Source organism: Dromiciops gliroides, chromosome 5 (genome assembly GCF_019393635.1).
Source record: "Dromiciops gliroides isolate mDroGli1 chromosome 5, mDroGli1.pri, whole genome shotgun sequence".
In the NCBI taxonomy this organism is placed as follows: domain Eukaryota; kingdom Metazoa; phylum Chordata; class Mammalia; order Microbiotheria; family Microbiotheriidae; genus Dromiciops; species Dromiciops gliroides.
In genome coordinates, this window is record NC_057865.1 from 207,958,324 (window position 1) to 207,982,821 (window position 24,498).

General features: G+C 36.1%; 1 protein-coding gene across 1 annotated transcript in view; it reads right to left on the bottom strand.

The window, feature by feature from the left end:
- PKP2 (plakophilin 2) overlaps positions 1–24,498 on the bottom strand; it is a 148,118-nt gene that overhangs the window by 21,900 nt on the left and 101,720 nt on the right. The window contains 5 exon segments of the mRNA XM_043969362.1: positions 895–977; positions 980–1,067; positions 2,968–3,024; positions 3,026–3,133; positions 10,445–10,562. Coding sequence (XP_043825297.1) covers positions 895–977; positions 980–1,067; positions 2,968–3,024; positions 3,026–3,133; positions 10,445–10,562 — 454 coding nt within the window.

Genomic DNA, 24,498 nt, shown 5'->3' on the forward strand with positions numbered 1-24,498 from the left:
ACATTGGGCTTTCTTTTTCCCAGAAGCCTTGGATACTTTTGTGAGACTTCCTAGAGATTTGGTTCAATATTAGTTCTTAGACCCCCAGGATTATCTGTATCCTCCTGGATATACTGGATGGAAGGACATTGAAAGCATAAACTGACCTTGTCATTCTACTGTACAGAGGAGGAGGGATGAGACTCAGATCAGTCTCAAGTCTCCAAGAAGGCCTTAGATTGGAATATTCTCAATCCCATAGTCAGCTGAAACTGAACTTGCCTAAGTAACATAATGCATTTAATTTAAAAGCTACTTGAATTAGTTCAAGTCAGGCACCAAGTGAATGGGATAGAACATATGATTTAAAATGAGTATGGAAGTCTTTCATGAGGCTCAGAAAGTAAGCATGGGTAATGCAAATATAGGGAATTATATAGAAATTAGTAAATAGTACCCTTTCTGAGGACCACTTTCCTAATTTTCATTGCACATGTCCCTTAAAATTCTAGATGTGTCCATGTGAGTCAATGTAGATTTGCCTGAGGTAAAGTCTTAGAGCAGAAGCCTATTTTTTCAGAGTGGTTAGTACACTTTTGGTGACAAAGAAGAAGCAGTTACAAAATTTACTGTCGGTCCACAGGAGAGGACAGAAGAATACTTGAAATTTTGTAGTCAGATTTCTGTGAATACAGAGTTTCTTTCTCTACAATTTGACATTATGTGAGTCATTCCTTTGTAATCTGATCCATCTTGGGAACAAAAGGAGCATGTCCTGGAAAACTACTGATAGTTTCTTGTGATTCTGCCTGGAATTGAAGTGGGCACATTTTTGATTTACCAGTTACCTATCTTTGGGCCTAATGAATTTTACTTTATCTTTAAAAAAAGCATTAAAATAGAAATGAAATTTACCGGCCCACTTCCTGCTGTGAGATTCTGGAAGAGCTCCAAAGATGCTTCTTGCGTGTAGTTTCTTATACTTTTGGCTATCAAGATAGATACATTCTTATCACAATGGAGTGCCACAGCCATTCCACACCTTTAGGATTACTCTTTTCCTCTGGTAGTGGGATGTCCTGGTATTGCTAGTCATGCAAACATCAGATTATTGAATTAATTATTGCAATCACTTTTACAGTTCCCTATTGAAACCAGAATAGATTGGAACAACTGTCTAAACAGTAGAAAAAAAAAAGCTAAGAAGCAGGACATATGGTAGAAACAAATTAAGATAACATGAATGGTTACACTTCCCAGGGGTTTGCAGATAAATGTTTTAAGAACTGGCTCTCCTCCCATACCCATGTACATAGGACACACGTTTTAAGTTTGATCTGCTTTGTAACATTTTCCCATCACTTCAGCAAAAACAATAGCTCAAGCCCTAATTTCAGAGCATTTGCCCATTTCTGAGGTGTAAATGTTCACAATGAAGATTTCTTTTTTCTTTCTTTCTTTTTTTTTTTTGGTGAGGCAATTGGGGTTAAGTGACTTGCCCAGGGTCACACAGCTACTAAGTGTCAAGTGTCTGAGGCTAGATTTGAACTCAGTACTCCTGACTCCCAGGGCCAGTGCTCTATCCACTGTGCCACCTAGCTGTACCCACAATGAAAATGTAATTAATAAACTCTACTCATCCAATTTGAACTGACTTCAGGACACCCTTGTGTCTCAACTCAATTTTGTTCTCTGTAAATCCTTTTCTATTTCTTCCCTATGGGACACATTCTAGGAATACAAGAAATTAAGAAGTGGATAGTCTGGAATGGTTCTTATGATACTGATAAATCCCCAACTAAAATCAGCTTACAAAAAATGATAAAAGAAGGCTCTGTTTCAAGAAAATAGGGATTGTGGATTTACAGTGGTAAGGATCTTAAAAGTTATTTATTCTTGGGGGGGCAGCTAGGTGGCGCAGTGGATAGAGCAAAGCCTATTATTATGCCACCAGCCCTGGATTCAGGAGGACCTGAGTTCAAATCCAGCCTCAGACACTTGACACTTACTAGCTGTGTGACTGTACAAGTCAATTAACCCTCCTTGCCCCTTCAAAAAAAAAAGTTATTTATTCCAAATCCTTTCTTGAGGAAACAAACCAAGAAAAGTGATTTTTCCAAAATTAATTTTGATAAGTCCAAAATTACTTTTGACAAGTCCAAAACCAAACTAACCTAGATTACACAATCAATACAATGTTGACATGAAAGGTTATAATTTTATAAACTTTATTTTAAAAATAGATGTTATTATACTCCATTGCATATGATTACATTTGCCACATTAAAGAGTTCATCATTTCTTGGATCACTGATGTTGAAAAATTATAACTAGGAGGGGAGGTCATATTCTGTTACATTTCATGTCAACATTGTGTTGATTATGCAGTTTCTAAGTTAGTGTGGTTTTGAACTTTCAAAATCAGTCTTCTTGATTTAAAAAGATATTTCAGTTATAAAATAAGAAAGAACTGAAAAGCAACATTTGGGTAAACTAGATAAATCATCAAAGATATCATAACTATCCTCTAAAATAGATCAAGATTAAAGTTCTGGTAATTTTGACTCTTTTTTTTCCCCCTTCAAAGCCTATCATTAAGTAATTTTTAGATATTTAATTTATCTCAGGGAAGAGTTGAGCCAGATAGATAATCTGAGGCTTCTTCCAACTGAGGAAGATAAACCCTTTGTAATATGACCATTCTTTGTTCAAATAGTATTGATTTTTCCCTAGGTTTCTTTGAATAAAATTCCTATTTTATGAAAAACATTTAGAATCCAGAATCAAGGCACTAGCAAATCCTTCTCAAGCCTGACTGTATGATTGAAGAAACCAGTGAAGTTAAGAGTATTTCTCCATATATCAGCAATGGTTACTGCCCAAAGTATGCAAACTTAATTAATTTGTATCGTTTACTCCTAGTCGGCAAATCGGAGGAAGAGTCTTTAGAAGTATATATTATATAAAAGCATGTTATGAAAAACATACCTCTTTCACTTTCTTGCTTCGACTTCCAAAGCACCCAATACTTTTGTTATTGGTGGTCCTGGATATTCCTGTTTTGAATGTAGTTACTCTGTGAATATCTCTCTGGGAGTTCTGCCTCCAGTTGGTAGGAAAGGTTATGAAGAATGCATACACAGTTCTCAGTAGCCTAAGAAAAGAGAAAATGAATGCTGATAACTGACACAGATGTATGTATGTCTATGTTTATTATGCATTATTCTATAGACTATATATCTTTCAGTTGTAAAGTCACAAAATTTGTGTGGGTCCTTGGATCTGATTGTTGAGAGAATAGAATTTCCAGTAATTTGTATGATGAAATTTTGTAGCCCAACCATTTAATAAAATAGTACCTTATGAACTATAAACCTTGTCCTGGGGGAGAAAGAGGAATAGGGTTTCCTTTTTACCCTCCAAACAGTACTTTTTGCGTGTTTTTTGTTTGTTTTTGTTTTTTGGGGCAGGAAATGAGGGTTAGTGGACTGCCCAGTGTCACACAGCTAGTGTCAAGTGTCTGAGGCTGGATTTGAACTCAGGTCCTCCTGAATCCAGGGCCTGTGTGTTATCCACTGTGTCACCTAGCTGCTCCCCCTCCAACAGTACTTTAAGTTTTACCAAACCTTTTCCTAAAAGCATATGGGGCAAGAAGTTAAAGAATGATCATTCCCATTGTTTCCCCTATCCTTCACTAAAATTCTATTCTGATATGTTTCATCATGGCATGGAGATAACCCTAAGATTTTAAACATTATATCACATAAACTCTGACAGTTTACAAATTCAATTAATTAAAACAATGTTTGTCTACTACATGCAAAAACTTGTACTGGTATAACCAAAGACAAAAACCAATAGGAGGTTACATTCTACTGTTGATTAGGAAAAGAGAGAGGATAAACTAATATATAAATATGAAGTATCTACAAAGTACAGAACCTATGGGGAATAGGTTCTCGTGACCACCAAAACTAATCTTTTGCTAGAGATTCCTGAAAATGCACTTTTCTATATACAGCTCTTTATAACTAAACATTAATTCTGATAATACGTACTTTTTCCTAACAATAATCATGAAATAAGCCATAAAATACAGACACAAAATAAAATGGTAACATGTAGAACATTTTCCCACTAGTCATTCCCTAGAATTCTGTGACCTTTTGCGCTACTATCTCAATAGAGATATAGATATAATATTGATATTAATTTATTTGTGCTTCATTTAAGTAGAATGTAATTTTTTTTGCCTATGTCTTTTTATTTATTTTACTTATGACTTCACCCTTATTTATCTTACCTTCCTTTTAAAATCCACTGCATATTTCCTCCTACTTCCTGTTGAATTCACCTGTGTTTATGATCTACTTTCCACTATCTAGCTCATTATGCCACATGCTTTCCTTCATCTTCATATACTCTCTATCTCAATATGTGAGATATTTTTTAACCTTTGTCCTTTTGTTATGAATAAAGTACCTTAACTCTTGCCTTTCCTTCTGCTAAGGACTTTTAAAGAACAAACCCACTCCAAGGTCCTCTACTTGTCTTATTTGATTTTCTTGTGGGACCTTGAAGACATTACATCTTTCAGAGTATACTGTCATTTCTACCCTCATTAGCACGTAAATAATCCCCTGCATCTGATCAAATATATGTTCCCTTTCCATATTTCTCTTGTGTTCTGCATTTCCAAAGTGTCTTTTCACCCAGAATACTTAGAAATGGTGATACTATAATTTACCTGTCAGATCTATGGAGAAAGGGAGAATTAATGACCAAACAGGAGATAAAAATCATTCAGAGATGTAAAATTGATAATTATATCAAAATTTTAAATAATATTTTCTTTCCTCTTCAGTTACATGTAAAAACAACTTTTAACATTTGTTTATTTTTTTGTAAGTTTGAGTTCCAAATTCTATCTTTCTCTCCTCACATAAAATCACATAAAACATTTCCTTATTAGTCATTTTGTGTAAGAAAAACCTGAAACAAAAAGAGAGACGGAGTGAGTGAGGGAGGGAGGGAGGAAAGAGGGTGGGTGAGGAGGGAGGTTGAGATTATATTTCATTTTGTATTTGGACAACATCAGTTTTTTTCTGTGGATGGGGATAACATTTTTCATCATGAGCCCTTTGGGATTGTTTTGGATTATTGTATTGCTGAGCCATTCACAGTGATCATCATACAATATTGCTATTACTATGTACAATGTTCTCCTGGTTCTACTAACTTCACTTTGCATCAATTTATGTAAGTCTTTCCAGGTTTTTCTGAAATCAGTCTGCTCATTATTTCTTATAGCACATAATATTCCATTATAATCATATACTACAACTTGTTTGTCCATTCCCCAATTGATGGGCATCCCTTCAATTCCCAATTCTTAGTCACCACAAAAGAGCTGATTTAAGTATTTTTTTTTAATAAATAAGCTCTTTTCCCTGAAAAACATTCTCTTGGGAATCTACAGATCTAGTAATGATATTGCTGGTTCAAAGGGTATGCAAAGTTTGTAGCCCTTTGGGCATAATTTGAAATGCTTTCCACATCCATAAAAGAGAAAAAGACCTACTTGTACAAACATATTTATAGCAGCTCTTTTTGTGGTGGCTAAGAATATCAAAGGAATGTCCATCAATTAGGGAATGGCTAAACAAGCTGTGGTATATGATGGTGATGAAATATTATTGTGTTATAAGAAATGACAAGCAGGATGACTTCAGAAAGGCCTGGAAAGACTTGTATGAACTGATGTATAGTGAAGTGAGTAAAACCAAGAGAACTTGTGCATAGACAGAAATATTGTTTGATGAAGAACTGTGAATGACAACTATTCTCAGCAATACAATGATCTAAGACAATCTTAAAGGGACTAATGATGAAGCATACTATCCACCTCCAAAAAAAGAACTGATATTGATTGAACACAGACTTAAGCATAGTATTTTTCACTTTCTTTCATTTTTTCTTTTGTTTTCTTGTACAAAATGATTAATATGGTAACATTTTACATAATTGCATATATAACCCCACATCTGATTGCTTCTGCCTCAGGGAGTGGGGAGGGAAAGGACAGAAGGGATAAAATTTGGAACTCGAAAGTATAAATAAAAATCTTATTATTAGAAAAAAAGAAATTGATCTCGGGGCAGCTAGGTGGCACAGTGGACAAAGCACCAGTCCTGGATTCAGGCAGACTTGAGTTCAAATCTGGCCTCAGACACTTGACACTCACTAGCTGTGTGTGATCCTGGGCAAGTCATTTAATCCTCATTGCTCTGAAAAAAAATCACTCTCCAGAATGGTTGGATCATTTCACAACTCCACCAAAAATGCATTGGTATTCCATTTTTCATACATTCCCTCCAACACTTATCATTTTCCTTTTATGTCATATTACCCAATCTGATAGGTGTGATGTGGTGCTTCAGAATTGCATTTCTCTAATCAATAATGATTTAGAGCATTTTTTCATATGACTATAGATAGGCTTTGATTTCTTCATCTGAAAACTGTTCATATCCTTTGACCATTTATCAAATGGGGAATTACTTGTATTCTTACATATTTGATTCAGTTCTCTATATATTGAGAAATGAGGTCTTTATCAGAGATACTTGCTATAAACATTTCTCCCCATTTTCTGCTTTCCTTATAATTTTGGTTGTATTAGTTTTGTTTGTGTAAAAACCTTTAAAATTTTATATAATCAATATTTTCTATTTAACATTTTGTAATGCTCCTCTATATCTTTTTTGGTCCTAAAGTAACCTATTCCATGCTCTCCTAATTTGCTTATGGTGTCACACTTTATCTCTAAATCATGTACCCATTTTGATCTTATCTTGGTGTATGATGCAAGATGTTGTTCTATTCCTAGTTTTTGCCATAATGTTTTCCAGTTTTTCTAGCAGTTTTTGTCAAATAATGTTTTTTTTTCTCAAAAGCTTGTAACTATGGTCATTTACTTCAATATATTTTGTACCCAATTTATTCCACTGATCCATCATTATGTTTCTAAGACAGTAGCAGATTGTTTGATAATTACCACTTTATTTTTTCTAGCTCTATATTAATTTATTATTTGGTAGCTTGACTTTATTTGTGTGAAAAGTGTTTTGTAATTGGGTTCATATAGGTCCCAGTCTTGTCTTAGAAGGTAGACTCCCAACTCTTTTACATTGTCTGCAGTCATTTTAAAAGGAATTTCTCTTTCTCTTTCTTGTTGTTGTACTTTGTTGGTAATATATAAAATTGCTGATGATTTATATATGTGAGTTTATGTTGTATCCTACAACTTTGATAAAGTTGTTAATTATTTCAACTAGTTTTCTAATTGATTCTCTTGGATTTTCTAAGTATACCATCATATTATCTGTAAAGAGTGATAGTTTTGTTTCTTCATTGCTTATTCTAATTACTTCAATTTTTTTCCTTGTCTTATTGCTATAGCTAATATTTCTAGTGCAATATTGAATAATAGTGGTGATAATGGACATTGCTTGCTTCACTACTGATTTTACTTGGAAGGCTTCTAGGTTATCCTCATTCCAGATAATACTTGCTGATGGTTTTAGATAGATATTACTTTTCATCTTAAGAAAATCTCCATTTGGGGCAGCTAGATGGCACAGTGGATAGAGCACCAGCCCTGGAGTCAGGAGTACCTGAGTTCAAATCCAGCCTCAGACACTTAAGCCCAGTTGCCTCACTAAAAAAAAAAAAAAGCTCCATTTATGCCTATGCTCTCTAGTGTTTTTAATAGGAATGGATGTTGTTAATAGCCTTTGCATCTATTAAGATAATAATATGGTTGCTGTTGGTTTTGTTAGTGAGCTGATAGTTTTTCTAATATTGAACCAGCTTTGCATTCTTTGTAGTATAAATCCCACCTGGTCATAGTGTATGATCCTGTGATTATATTGAAATAAAAAGGTTTTGCACAAACAAATCAATGTAACCAGGATTAAAGGAAAGGAGAAGTCTGGGAAACAATTTTTATAGCTAGTATTTCTGATAAAGGTCTCATTTCTCAAATGTAAAGGAACTTTATAAAATGTAAGTCATTCCCCAATTGATAAATGGTCAAAGGCTGTTTTCAGATAAAGAAATCAAGGCTCTCTCTAAGTTATATCAAAAATGCTAATATGACGGAAAAGTAATGTAATAAATGTTGGAGGGGATGTGGAAAAATTGGGACACATACACAGCTCGTAGAATTGTGAACTGATCCAAACATTCTGGAAATGATTTTGGAACTGTGCCAAAGGGTTATAAATCTTTGTATACCTTTTGATCTACCACTACCATTCCTAGGTCCATATCCCAAAGAGATAAAAAAGGAGGGGGGGAAATATTTATAGCAGCCCTTTTTGTGGTGGCAAAGAATTGGAAATTATGGGGATGCCCAGCAATTAGGGAATGACTGAACAAGGAATTGGTATATTGGTATAAGGGATTATAATGATTGTATGATTGTAATGAACATACTACTGTACTATAAGAAATGATCAACATGCTGATTTCAGAAATACCTGGAAACACTTACTTGACTGATGCAAAGTGAAGTGAGCAGAAGCGGGGTTAGAATAGTGGTACATGGTAACAGCAACATTGTATGATAATCAACTTGCCTTTTCTCAGCAATACAATGAGAAAAATGCATATCCACATCCAGAGAAAGAATTGATGGAGTCTTTATGGAGGATAGAAGCATATTATTTTTCACTTTACTTTTTCATGTTTTCTTTCTTTGATTTGTTCCTTCTTTCACAACCATGCCTAATATGAAAATATGTTTTCATGACCTAACTCAAATTGCTTACCATATTAGGGAGGGGCACAGGGACAGCAGAAGGAAGAAAATTTGGAACATAAACTTGTTTTTCTTTTTTTCTTTTTCTTTTTTTTTTTTAGTGAGGCAATGGGGGTTAAGTGACTTGCCCAGGGTCAACACAGCTAGTAAGTGTTAAGTGTCTGAGCCGAATTTGAACTCAGGTACTGCTGACTCCAGGGCCAGTACTCTATCCACTGCGCCATCTAGCTGCCTGAACATAAACTTTAAAAAAATTGAATGTTAAGAATTGTCCTTTATATGCAATTTTATTTTGGCAGGGAAATGAGGGTTAAATGACTTGCCCAGGGTCACACAGCTAGTGTTAAGTGTCTGAGGCCGGATTTGAACTCAGGTCCTCCTGAATCCAGGGCCAGTGCTCTATCCACTGCACCACTTAGCTGCCCCCTTTATGTGCAATTTTTAAAAAAATTAAATACTTTTTTTTTAAAAAGTAATACTCAGAAATCCTTTCTTTTATTGGAGGGTCATTTTTTCCTGGCTCTAGCATTATACTCAGCTTTTCAGGGTAAGTTGTTCTCCAGTGTAAGCCTATTATTGCTTCTAGAATTAGAATATATAATACCACTGTTTCATTTTTAGTAGAAGCTGCCAGATCTTATGTGGTCCTGGCTATAACTTGTTGTACTTATACTACTTCCTTCTGGATGTTTTGAAGTTCTTTTTCTTGACATAGAGTTTGGCTATGACATTCATACAGCTTTTCCTCTTCGTGTTCCTTTTTTGGGTTATTTTTAAAATTCATTTTTGCCTTCTGATTCTAAGACATCTAAAAAGCTTTTTATTTATTATATTTATAAATGTAGTAGGCAAGCTTCTTTTTTATTTTGTATTCCTTCCTGATTTTGAGGCAATCCACTGATTTTTAGATGCTCTCACCTCAATATTTTTCTAGATAAGTTGTTTTTGATACCACTTATCTTAATTTTGTTCTTTTTTCAGCCTTTTCATTTTACTTTAATATTTAGTATTTCTTGCCATTTCATGGCTTTGTTGTTTTTAATTTGGCCAATCCTAATTTTCAGAGAGTTCAATTCTTGCCACCATATGTTCTAAGGTATTAATTGTCCTTTCAACTTTTTCTTCCTAGCTATTCCACCTTATATCTCTTTCTATTTCTTTCAGGCTGTCTTCTAAATCCTTGTGGCAAAGAAATTTGTTTTTTCCCCTAAGGCTCTACTTGGTCTTTTTATCCTTTGGGCTTCTCTGAGTACAAGGTATTTCTTTATCATTTGACATTTTTTCTCCCCATTTGCTCACATCTCCAGTCTCAGTTTAAGGATTAAGTACTTATGTTAAGAATTAGGTTAAGTCATGTTAGAAAGTATCTCTGATTAGTGCTATGTAAAATATTATTTAGATTGTTAGATTATTAGCGATCAGGTAATTAATATGTTAACTATCCCATGAAAGATATTTTATTAAGTAAAGGAAGGTACATGTCAACATGTAAGAGGTTGGGCTTTAGTTGGGACAAATCACAAGAGTAATGGACAAGTGTAATACTAGCAACTACCCTGAAGTATACTTAGAATACATATGCCAAAAGAATGAGGATCTTTGTGCAAAGAATTGTCTCTTGCTGGTTTGTCTTGATTTTACCTTATCATCTGGCTGATAATCTGCAATGGTTCCTCTAACATAATGCACAAGAGAATCTATCAGTCCTTCACATCTTCTCATCACTTTTCTTCCATCAGGTCCAGCAGAACTCATATTTCTGTTAAATAAGGGGTAAAAACACAAGTAATCTATTATGAGCGAAGTGGGACTTTTTCACTTAAACCCCTTTCCTGTGTTTCTTCAATCCATCAATCAACAACTAATCATCAAGCACTAGACATTACGCTAAACACTGGATATATAGAGACAAGAGCAAAAACCATTCTTGTCCCTAAGGTGCTTATATTTTATGAGGTGATACAATATTTATATATAAAATATTTGCAAAATAAATACAAGATAATTATGAGGCAACAATACTTGCTATGGGGCTCAGGAAAGGTTTCATGTGAAAGGTGACACGATCTGAGTCCTAAAAGATACTAAGGATTCTAAGATGCAGAAGTGACAGAAGAGTTCCTTCCAGGAAAAGAACTAATGCAGAGGCAAGGAATTTTTTTTAAAAAGTGTGATGTGTGAACACTGGTGAGAAGACCAATTTGGTTAGACTATATCATGAAGGGAAGAATTATGTAATAAAGCTGAGAAGATTGGTAGGTTATGACAAGATTGTTACTTTAAGTTCCAGACAGAGGAGGTTATATCTTATCTTAGAGGTAAAAAAGAATCCAGTGGAGTTTATTGAGTAGAGAAGTGACCTCATTAGATATGTATTTCAAGAAAATCATGGTGACAGTGAAATGGAAAATAGATTGGAGTGGGGAGAGATTTGAGGCAAAGAAATCATTGAGAAGCTACTGAAGTAGTCCAGAAGAACTGTGCTGAAGGCTTAAACTATGTTGGTGGTGTGTGGAGAGAAGGAGTTCAGAAATGTTGGGGGTAGGGTAGAAATGGCAAGGTTTATCAACTGATTGGGCATGTGGGATGAATAAAGGTGAGAAATTTAGGATGTCTACGAGATTAAGAACCTGGATGACCAGAAGAAGTAGTGATGCCTTTGACAGTTTCAGACACAGAACTCGAGATGCCTAGGAGGATAGCCAGCTGTATCTTTCCAAGAGGTAATTGGTGATTTAAGGCTAAGATACAGAAGAGACTGGGGTTGGATATCTAGAATTGAGTCATCTATGAAACTTGTCAAGTTTCTATTTCAGTAATCAAAATCCTCAGTTCTGTAAACAGCAGCTTCTGTGAACTATTTTAAAATACAACAGCATCAAATACCCTTTGTTTTACTCAAAGGAGCAACATTAGACACCATATTCTTTCCTTGTGAGAAGGGAGGAGGTTAAGATTATCCCAAAATGGTAAATGGCAAGGGGCACACAGAAAGAACATCAGATTGGATAACAAAAAGTTAGGTTGTAGTCCTTATTTTAATCTGACAGTAGTCTGATATTGGTCAAGACACTTGACCTAATAAATCATGGAGACCTTAGAGGCCATGTAGTCTACCCCCTCATTTTATAGATTAGGAAACTTGGGTTTAGGGAGATTAAGTGACTTGCCCATGCCCAAGAACTGTTTCATGAGAGTGTGATATAACTGATAGTGTTGGACTTGAAGTTGGGTTTTAATTCTGGCCAGGATACTTATAGATAGCTGTGAAACCTTGGGCAAGTTACAATCTCTGTGAGCTTCACTTACTCAGAAATTCTATGACAATTGAGCATATTGTATTGCCACATTGAGTACAGAAGTTTTATTTTTACAAGTTAGATTTGTGTTTTAAGATTCTTAAAATTTATAACATGTAGATAAATAATAGCTCCTACTTCACAGGATAGTTTTGAGCATCAAATGAAATAATGCATGTAAAGCATGTTTGAAAACCTTAAAGCAAAATGTACATGTTGGCTATTATTTCTCTCTCATAACCTCAATTTGTTCTTCTGCAAAACTAGAGGATAGGACTTAGTGAGCATTTAGGCTCCTTCCAGCCCTAAAATTCCAGGTTAACTGCATTGAATACTGTATTGCCTTAGGGTTTTCATTCTGAACATCAATTCTCATCAAATAATTCTGTAAATGTGACTCATTTGAAATCTAGCCACATCCCTCTCTAAGCCTTAATTGCCTCACCTTTTGGTGGAGGAGGGGAGAAATTTTTCTTGCTATCTTAGCCAGCCTGGAAGGATAGAATCTACTCTTGGGCTCTGTCTCAACACTGACTGACAAAGAAGCTTTAATTTATTCCTTTTTTCTTACCTGGTCTTATTGTCCCTTCTTAGGCAGTATGGTGGCTCTCTACTTCTAGGGGCTCACCATATTTGTGCCAGACGGTGCTGAAACCTAGCCTTATTGCAGCTCAGAATTCCCAAAATTAAGTGATTTACGACCCTTGGCCTTTCCCAGTAGCAGGAAGTAATATAAGCATAAGCTACCATGCCAACTTAGTTGCCTCATCTTTAAAAGGAAGAGGTTAGACTAAATAATCTAAAATTAATCAAGTAGTACCATGCACTTACTTGGAATGCAGGGCTATGTTAGGAAATATGGGTGACATAAGAATAAGATATGGTTCCTACCCTAAAAGACTGGCTGGGAAAATAAGACTAATGCATGAAAAAAAATTATAGCAGTGTTTCCCATTTGGTGATTTATAAACCCAAAGCAATGATGACCCAAGGGGTTCATGCTAAAAATTGAATGGCGCTGTAAGCAGTAAATGATTGGCCAACTGTCACAAATATATTTTTCCTTTCTGACAACAAGCATGTATGAAGTATTATAGGTTTCTTTCTATAGTGATTTGAAATTTTTGTGATGATGGCCCAATAATTTTGGTATTCACAAAATGATAACATCAGACTCTGGCCACTTATAACTAAGTACATTGTGTCCTTGCAGTTTCTCAACCTGTCACCGAAGTGTTTCCAAACTAATAGAAGGGTTTGATATTCAAGGGCAAATGAATGATTAAATAAATGTTCACATCCTCATTTGTGTTCCATATACTGTTAATAGAATAGCTCTCTAGTTCCTTTGTTACCCTGTAGTCATACATGTAATCACATGATCAATATTTATATATTGTTATATATATGTATATATAATAAATATTTATATTCTTATTGCACAAATGTCGGTGTTTGATCTTGAAAACATCATGGACCATTATGATCATTGTGCAGAAACAAATCTTATCTTGCCTCTCACTGCAGTATAGAAATTATTTTCCCATTTAAAATTATCCTTTGCTTATGGTAGTATTCTATCTGGCCAATTTTCAAATGAACTTGTTGACAATACTAGTTAGCTTAGTAGCATTTCTGTGAAACTGTAACTCATGTGTAGCAGAGAAGAAAGTCACATCTAGAGAAATTCTTTACTTATAAAGGATAGTTTATATACAGAGTAAAACATGAATATATACAATTTAATTTTAAGTAAATGTAATATAATACTTATCATTAGCCAGTAAAAAAGCAAATATTTATTTAAACTAACTATTCATTTTAATCAATTGGTTAGGTGGCTAGAATATTTTTAAATGAATTTCCATCTTTCAGCAAGGGAGCTTATGAAATTCTCCTACCACTTCCCACTGCACGCATATTAGTGAGCATTTTTGCTTTATTTTTGTTTCAAATCAAAATTCCAAAAAAAATTTATTGGAACCAGATTTAAGAATGTTCTTGGTGTCAAGCTAAATATTTTGAATCTTTCTTCAAATAAAAAAATTAACATGGGGCTTAAGTTTACATATGATTATTATGTTATATTAAACATTTTACAAATAGTGACTTATTTCATTTAAAATGTCATTTACATTCAATAAAATTTGTAAAATCAAGAAATATAATATGAAGTCTTTCAGAAAATAAGAATAAATGAGCACATGAAATCTTGCTGGATTACTATGCTGAAAGAATATCCCAAATAAAATATTCATGATTGTTTTATAATTTCATATTATACATATATACACAGAAAATAAATTGTATACTTATAATTGCAAATTATTTAACAAATTTTAATTTGTAGGTTTTGGGGGCGAAAATATTTCATGAATAAATCTAAAAAAAATTTTGAGTAGCATATTAAATTTCTCTGAGGGTTCATATTTTTATTGTTGTTGTTGCTCTTCAAAGGGGTTCATGAAACAAAAAATGTTGAGAGCCACTGATAAGCTCATTTTATAGACTATAAACCAGAATCTGTTTTAGAATTTTAATAATTTGACTGACAGCAGAATCCTTTGCTGTCATTAGGCACTTTCTTCTAAAACTGAACCATAGCCAGAACAGAGTAAACTCTCATTCTAATGAATTGGTTAACTGGTGTGGTGTGGTGGAGTGTGTGTGTGTGTGTGTGTGTGTGTGTGTGTGTGAATATATGTACATTTATACACTTTTATATGTATGTATGTATCTATGTATGTATAGGCTAGAAGGTGGTTCTTGATTTTTTTTTAACAGATCAGAAACACTATAACAATCTATAAAACCCTCAGTTTTTTACAGGTTTCTTTAGAGAAGAAATGATGCTCTCAATTTTTTTCTTTCTTTTCTATATTTTTTAACCAACTCCATTAGAATGAGAAACTTTCAACCCCCTAATTTTAGATGAGAGAACTGATGCTCAGAGAGGTTCAAAAAACTTGACCAAGGTCATAACAGTAATTATTACTCTGGGCATATCTAATTGACTACACAAGCAGACATTCCTGAATGGAGGGGTTATAAAATTTAATTGAAATTAGTAATGTTTCACAGTGCCCTTTCCACGGTTTCCTTAAGTGCTTTGGCAAATTGGATTTCTTAGTATGTTAAAATTTCATGGAATGTTTATATTGGGACTTATATGGTATTTCACTTGGGTATTCCAGCTAACAGATATGAGTTTCTCCAGTAGATTCTATCCTTTTGAAATGAGACATAAATTTTTTGATAGTTAATAATTGTGTTGACAGCAGTACATGTAACAGCATAGTTCCAGCCTCACTTAAGACACTAGAAATACGAATGGCATGGTTAGGTAATTTTATAGAATTGTACTCATGCATCATCAGCCAAACTTTTATCAAGTACTTATGTATGACACTGTGCAAGGTGTGGGGGATTTCTCAAGATTCCTTGAGGATCTTTCATTCTAATGGGGCAGAGAAAATGCACATATAAATATCTAATAAGACACATATAAAGAAGATTCAAGTTAATCTTGGTAAGGAAATCAATACTAGCTGGGGTATCAAGAGAGGACCTCTTTTTCTTAAGGTGAGAGCTGAAAGAAAAAATGGATTTTCAGAGTTAGACGTGAAGAGGAAGAGTACTGTAGGAAAGAGGACAACCACTGCAAAAGTACTGAGATGGGAAATGGTGTGTGAAGACTAGTAAGAACACAAGTCTGGCTACATTGTGGAGTTCCTGGATGGAAATAATGTACAAGCTAAAAGGCCATAACAGGACTAGTTTTGGGAGTGCTTTAAATGCTAAACAGAGGAGTTTATATTTGATTTCAGAGAACCAGAAGAGTTTATTGAGTAGAGGAAGGACATGGTCAGGCCTGGATTTTAGGAAAATCACTTCAGCATGGAGGATGGATTCAAGTGTAAAAAGACTAAAGGCAGGGTAACCAATTAGGAGGCCACTATAATAGTCCAGGAGAAATGTGATAGGGACCTGAATTAAAATTATGGGTATATGAGTGAAGAAAAAAATACAAAAGAAAAAAAAAGATTTGGCAAGTGATTGGATATATGGATGTGGTTAAGAACTTTGGTGACTAGAATGATGGTCATACTCTTCATAGTAACATGAAAGTTCAAAAGAGGAGTAGGTTTGGGAGAAAGATGATGAAATCATATTTGTACTTGTATAGTTTATGGGACATCTAAGTGCAAATGTCCAGTAGGGAGCTGATGATGTGGAATAAAGTTCAAGGGAATTAGGGTTGAATTTCTAGATCTTCTAGTCATCTGTATAGCAATGATAATTAAATCTAGAGCAACTGATAATCAAAAAATCAATATTTATTAAGTACTTACTATATGCCAGGCACTGTACTAAGCTCTGGGGATACAAAAGAAGCCAAAAGACAGTCTGATAGAGACTATCTAATGGGGGAAACAACATGCAAACAAATATATACAAATAAGCTTTATACAGAATTAAGAGGCTTTGAAAGGCTTCCTTTAAAGGATGAGATTTTACTTACAGAAGCCAGGAAAGTCAGTAAGCAGAGTTGAAGGGGTAGAATGTTCCAGGCTTGGGGGACAGTAAGAGAAGATGCCTAGAGCTTAGAGAGGGGGTGTTTTGTTTGTGGAACAGCCAGGAGGCCAGTGTCACTGCATCAAAGAGTATGTGGTGGGGAGTAAGGCACTGATAATAGCCACATTTCTCAAATACATAGAGACCTGAGTCAAATTTATTTATAAGAATACAAGTGATTCCCCAATTGCTTAAATGGTCAAAGGATATGACAAGCAGTTTTCAAAGAAATTAAAATTACCTATAGTCATGAAAAATGCTCTAAATCACTACTAATCAGAGAAATGCAAATTAAAACAACTTCATAACTAACAGAGTGACAAATATAACAAAAAAGGAAAATGTTGGACGTTGGAAGGGATGTGGTTTCCCACTGGGACACTAATTCACTATTGGTGGAGTTGTGAACTTATTGAACCATTCTGGAGGACAATTTGGAATTATGCCCAAAGGGCTATCAAACTATGCATACCCTTTGTTCCAGCAATACTGCTTCTAAGTTTATCCCAAAGACATCCCAAAAAAAGAGAAAGATACCGCTTTGTACAAAAATATTTGTAGCAGTTCTTTTTGTGGTGGCTAAGAATTGGAAGTAAAAGGAATGCCATCAATTGGAGAATGGCTAAACAAGCTGTGGTATATGATGATGATGGAATTTTATTGTGCTATAAGAAATGAGAAAAGGGGAGCCCTGGATTTGGGAAGATCTGAGTTCAAATCCGGCCTCAGACAATTGACACTGATTAGCTGTGTGACCCTGGGCAAGTCATTAAGTGACTCATTGCCCCACAAGAAAAAAATGAGAAAAAGGATAATTTCAGAAAGGCCTGGAAAGACTTATATCAACTGATATATAGTGAAGTGAGCAGAACCAGGAGAATGTTGTACATAGTGACAGCAATATTGTTTGATGGAGAACTGTGAATGACTTAACTATTCTCAGCAATATAATGATCCAAGACAATCCCAAAGGACTAATGATGAAACATACTATCCACCTCCAGAGAAAGAACTGATATTGACTGAACACAGACTGAAGCATGATATTTTTCACTTTATTTCTTTCATTTTTTCTTTTATTTGAGTTTTCTTATACAAAATGACTAATATGGTAATGTTTTACATAATTGCACATGTATAACCTATATCTGACTTCTTACAACCTCAAGGAGGGGAGATGCGAGGGAGGAAAGGAGGAATAGAATTTGGAACTCAAAACTTTAAATAAAAATGTTTATTTAAAAAAAGGAGGCTAGGAAAGGCCTACCTAAAGGTAGGATTTTAGTTGGAACTTGAAAGAAGCCAGGGGAGCCAGAAGGCAGAGATGAAAAGGTAGGGCATTCAAGGCATGGGGATCAGCCATAAAAAATGCCTGAAGTCCAGAGATAGAATGTTTTGTATATGAAACACTAATCCAGGTGTCTCTGGATTGAAGAGTAGTGGCAGAGTATACAGTGTGGGAAGACTAGAAGGGTAGGTGGGGGTTAGGTTATAATTACGAGTTTTGGGGGGCAGCTAGGTGCCACAGTAGATAGAGCACTGGCCCTGGATTCAGGAGGACCTGAGTTCAAATCCGGCCTCAGACACTTGACACTTAGTAGCTGTGTGACCCTGGGCAAGTCACTTAACCCCAATTGCCTCACCAAAAAAAAAATAATAATAATAATTATGAGATTTGAATGACAAATATAGGATGCTGTGTTGGCTTGTGTGGTGACAGGGAGCCACTGGTTTTTATTGAGTTAAGGAAATGACATGGTCAGACCTACACTTTAGGGAAATCACTTTGGTGGCTGAATGGAGGATGGATTGGACTAGGGAAAGACTTGATTCAAATAGACCTACCAGTAACCTATTATGAGGTATGAGGTGATGAGGTCCTGCACTAGATTGGTGGCAGCATCAGAGGAGAGAAATGGGTATAGATAAGAGATGTTGAAGGAATTAATTTGACAGGCCTTGGCAACAGACTGGATATGAGAGATATGAATGACAGTGAGGAGTCAATAATAAGTCTTAGGCTGTGAACCAGAGGGACTGGGGTGATGGTGTTTCCCTCTAGGGTAATTAGGAAGGTAGGGGGTGGGAGAGAGTTTAGCGGAAAGATGATGAGTTCTATTTTGGATGGGAGATTGGAGACCATTAGATTAGCAGAGAGGTTGGGGCAGGATAAGCAAACTTAAGAATCATCAGTCTAAAAATAGTAATTAAATCCATGAAATTTCATAAGATTACCAAGTGAAGTAATATAGATGGAGAAGACAAAAAGGCCCAGGACAGAGACACATATGAGGAGACTGAGGAGTAATTTGATAGATAGCTGGAGAACCAGAAAGGAGTGGTATCCTGAAAACCTAGAGAAGATAATATAAAGGAGAAGAGGGTGATCTATAGTATCAAAGGCTACAGAGAGGTAAAGAATGAGGATTGAGAAAAGACCCTTTTGTTCAGAGGCTCTTTGTAGCTGAACCTGCCCAGTCTTCTGGTAAGAAAGAGTGTTTGTGACCTGCTACAATTCCTATATCACATTTGTTGTTGCTTCGTCATCCAGTCATTTCTGACTCTTCATGACCCATGGACCATAGCATGCTAATACTGACCATGGAGTGTTCCTGTCAAAGATACTGAAGTAGTTTGCCATTTCCTTCTTCAGCAGATTAAGGCAAACAGAAGTTAAGTGACTTGCTCAGTGTCACACAGCTTCTAAGTGTTTGAGGCCAGTTTTGAGTCTTCCTGACTCCAGGCCCAGTAGATTACTTCTCAGTAGATCAACCAGGTCCAGTTTATCTCTCCACACACTCAGTAACACCTTAAGACTTCCTTTTCTAAATGCTTTCCCCCCATCATTCTTTCTGAGCTTATTCCTGAAACCTCTGCCCTCCAAGTGACCCCTATCCTTTTAGGGAGGATAACCCTTTCTAGGCAGTTAACCCTTTGGGGGTTGGGTCTGAGACCTCTATTTTCAAGATGATCCCATGGCTGGGGTAAGGACCTCTGAGCCCAAGAAAGTTCCATAGAAGCCTGAGAGCCATGACCTTTGCTGTCCTGGGAGGAGCTTCTCTCCCCCCAAGCCAAGAATGGGGGAGACAGACCAAGGGAAGGGTACTAAGGGATGTAAAGTCCCTAGGAAGGTCCCAGTAGGTTCCTGGCCAAGCAGTCGAGGGGGCCTGGGAGCTGCAGTAGGGGGATTGGGAGAGAAGTGACTATAGAGTAGGAGATGGGCAGGCTTGAGACCAAAGAGATGAGCTGTAGCCACATCTCTTTGAATCTCCTAGATTCTCCCCAGCCTCATAGAATCATGGGGGATAGTCCAGGAATTTTGAGGGCCTCACAGCCAAGGCTCCATCTGTTGGAGCCCAAGTGGAGCCCAAGTCAGTTAAGGAACTGAATGGTTTGGCTATTTGAGGGTGAGTCAAACAGAAGGGCAGGAATTGAGGAGGAAAGAAAGATTGTGACCCAGGTACTGAACTCATTGCAGAAGGAAGAGGTTTGTAGAGAAGGCCCTTGTATATCTGCAGACAGCAGCTGCCAAATTTTTGATAGGGTAGAAGATGTGAATTGTATGGTTCTCAAAGAAGAGGAAGTATACTAAGTGATGGAGATAGGGAAAGAACCTGAAAGAGTCAATGGGGATGTAACGATTGGAATGACGCCACCTGCTGGATACTTACTGTAGAAGAGTTCTGCCCATGAAGCAAAGGTCTTTGAGGGCAAGACCAGGCTTCAGGAAGTGACGCGGACTAGTGGGAGGAGGAAGGAAGAGACTGGCGCTCGGTCTCACTCCTTCTTTCCTCTGGACTCTGGCGGAGAAGGGAGCTAGAAATGCGCTCTCCCTTTAATAGATAGGAATCTAGGCCTTTCTCTCTCTCTTTACCAAATTCTTATTCTCCTTAATAAATGCTTAAAAGTCTAACTCTTGCTAAAGCTTATAATTTATTGGCGACCACTCATTAGATATTTTAGACAGTTTAGCTAGAATTTTAGCCCTTAACAGATGGCTGACCACGAAGAGGAAAGCTGAACCTCACTTCTGATCTTTCGGTTGGGTAAGAAATTTCCCCTACCCTAACCCTTTAAATCTTGAGTACTGCTGAACTGCCTGGTGTTTTCCCTTTAAATTTTTTCAAATGGACCTTTCAAACTCCCTAATTACCCTATTTTTGAGTTTAGTCTGTTTAACCAGACAAATGGGAGATAAGATCATGTTAATGCTTTGTTTTTGTGGATTTTCTATTTTTCTTTCTCTTTTTGTTAAAAGAGCCAGCAACATACTCACACAAGGAAATATCTCTCCCTCTCCCAACCATGCTTTTTCAGAGAAACCTGAAGAGATTCCCGCAGCTTTTCCCAGTTCTAACACTAATTGTTGCTCTAATTTTGCATTCCTGGAGGCAATGACCCACCCTCTAGAAGCTTTTAATCCCGTAGTGCCTGGAGGCAAAGTGGGGGAAGAGGAATCCAGGCCTGAGTTCAAAATCAAGTCTGATTCAAATTGCCCTGGTCCCTCTCCTCCTCTCCAAACCCCACCCTCTACTCCTCCCATGGCCAAGCCCATTGCTTCCCCTGCCTGGGAAGTCCAGAGATTTGATGCGCATGCTCAACTTTCTCTAACTACATTTGCAGCTTCAGGCTCAGCCCTTCCCCAGCCTGGCTGTGCTTCTGAGACAACCTTAGAAAACCCTTTAAATTCCAGATATGCTCGTTTTGTTCATAATTTTGCTAACCTGCTTTTGTCTTTAATTAGTAATCTTATAAAGCATTTGTATGGTGAAAAGACTGACAGACAATATAGAGGGGTTAAAGAAGAAAAACTTAAGCTGAATAAGAATGACAATCATCACCATAGTTCAAGACTCCGCTTCTTTTGCCATGGAAGGGTATATATTGTACAGAAATGTAGAAGTAAGCAGCAAGGTACTGATATGAGTATTGGGGATTTTAGATATCGGAATCAAGAGTGTTCTGAATTCACTCAGATTATTAATGTCAGTTCAGAGGTTACATAGGATTTCTATGCTATTACATATACATTTTGGAATTAATGGTATAGGTTTATTTTCATAGAGATTTTAATGCTTTTGAGATTGTGTCTTATACTTAGTTTCTAAAACAAGGAGAATATTTGTAAAAGCTTTTTATAGTCATGCGATCAAGTTTATATTTTGTAATACTCTTATTAATATTAAGTTCATATTCATTTAGATTTCCCTAGTTTGAATTTCATTGTCTTTTATTATTCCACGTGTATTTTCTTCTATTCATTCATCTATCTAATTTTGAAACATGGTTTTGATTTCATAATACAATGTTAATTCTAGGAGTATTGTGCTCCCATATTCTGAGTTGTTTGTTTTTGTTATTTTTTTTCTCAACTGATTATTTGATCAAACTCTTTAAAGCATTTCCCTGGCAAATTGTTTGCCATGGCAAGTGTAAATTGATTCTAGAAGTATTATTTTTGATAAGCATATTCCAAAAAAAAAAAAAAAAGAGGGGAACATTTGTAAAAGTTGTCTTTGAGATTGTGTTGTGCTTTAACTTTTATTTAAATATGTTCAGATTTTTCAAAAAAGTAATTGTATACTAAGTAAAAAAAAGGGGTATTATTTGAAATTGTTGCATAATTATATATTGTGTTCTGAGTCAAGATGTATTCACATTTTTTGCAATCATTTATTATCCTCAATTTTTAAATCCATATGAGACTTGGATTATGGGAACTTATCATTTAAGACATTAATTGCCGTTATTCTGAGTTATCAGATGCCAGTTGGCCAAGATGCCATCCAATCACAAGAGGAATACATGCAAGAGCAGACACTGAACTGTCACATGAGGGGAGACATGCATGAAGTCAAGGTATGGCCGAGAGAACGGCTTTTGACAAATCGTTGAGGTTGGATTCTCTTGGTTTAATATTTTATTTTATTTTTCCCCACAATATTGTACAGATGGCTGGAAGTATTCATCCCACCCATCTTACTTCTACACCTGGCTTCTATGCTCCCTCCTATATGCCTGATGCCATGGACATCTCAATCCCATGCATCTGATTAAGTCTGACTCAGTTTCCTCCAATATGTTCGGTGGCATGGACATATATTCCATCCACCTATTTTAAGCCTGGCATACTGCATGGACAGTACATATTGCTCAAGTGTGAGAATGCTCATATCCCATCATTTCTCTGTTCTTTTATGGTAACCCCCATAATTATCTCAGGTGTCATGATAAATACAGTGTTGAATTTGGCCTTGACATCTGTTACTAATTATATTAGATTTTAAATTTCTCATAATGGCATGAGGATAATTAGGCAGATGATGCAAAAAATGATGAAACAAAGATAAAAATTATTTTAAAAAATTAATATCACAGCAATTGTCTTCTCAATTACCCTCCATAAGGGGGGACTATAGTAATATTATAATTTTAAAGAATGTTTCAATTTTTGTTTTATTATATGTTTCATGTGTAACAACTAAGATTCTGTATTCCCTTAGACATGTTTTTGAGAACTTTCATTGTTTGATTTTATTATTGACAAAGCTATTTTAAAGTTGTGTTAAGCTCAATTTTGTAGGAAATTTCCTGGCTGATTACCAGCATCCACACATCAACCCCTGAAAAGACTTCCATTCTATGACTACACCTAGAGGACATCTGAGAAAAGACTTTCAGAGACTTTAAATGAACAGTTTTGTTTTGTTGTTGTTTTTTTTTTCTCTTTTCTCTTTCTGTTATAATATACACCATCTGTAACATGTATTCTCTGCAGAGGCCCTCCCTTTGCAAGACCAATGTCAAAGCGTCGGTTCATGAGGACAAAAAAAAAAAAAAAATCGCCCCTCTGGACAAAACTTTCCTCTCTTCCTTTTCTATATTGTTGTTCACATATTATTAGTTAGCAATAGTTATTATATTGTTTTTACTGTTCCGTCAAGGAAACATTTTGTTTCTTGAGGAACAACAGGGGGGACTGTAACGATTGGAATGACGCCACCTGCTGGATACTTACTGTAGAAGAGTTCTGCCCATGAAGCAAAGGTCTTTGAGGGCAAGACCAGGCTTCAGGAAGTGACGCGGACTAGTGGGAGGAGGAAGGAAGAGACTGGCGCTCGGTCTCACTCCTTCTTTCCTCTGGACTCTGGCGGAGAAGGGAGCTAGAAATGCGCTCTCCCTTTAATAGATAGGAATCTAGGCCTTTCTCTCTCTCTTTACCAAATTCTTATTCTCCTTAATAAATGCTTAAAAGTCTAACTCTTGCTAAAGCTTATAATTTATTGGCGACCACTCATTAGATATTTTAGACGTTTGCTAGAATTTTAGCCCTTAACAGGGAGCAAGAAGTGTTCTAACTCCCTCACCCTGACCAACGAACCAAAAGGAAGGAAAGCAGCCAGTCTGTAGCCAGAGAGACGGTATCATTATGGGGCAGTCAGTCTTCATGAATGCTAGAATGAAGGGAATAGAAGAGGAAAAGATTAAGATGAAGGCATGTGTGTTTGCTTGTGGAACAGGTATTTCAGAGGCACAATGGAAGGGTGGGTAGAATTGGTTGGGACTTGGGCAGAGGCTTGAGGGAGATAGGAATAGGGAATTAATTGTTAGGGGGCATAGAGTTTTGATGACAACCTATAGGAATCAATGGCATATATATGATGGAACAGATGTATGTTAACCATTGAGCAAAGAGTGTGTCACTCCAAAGGACTCTAAAGATTAGGCAAGGAGACATGTGCCACACAGCAAGAAGGCACACATTAGATGGAAGTCCCCAATTCATTTCTCTCTTCCCTCCAAGAAATAGCAGAGCAGCAC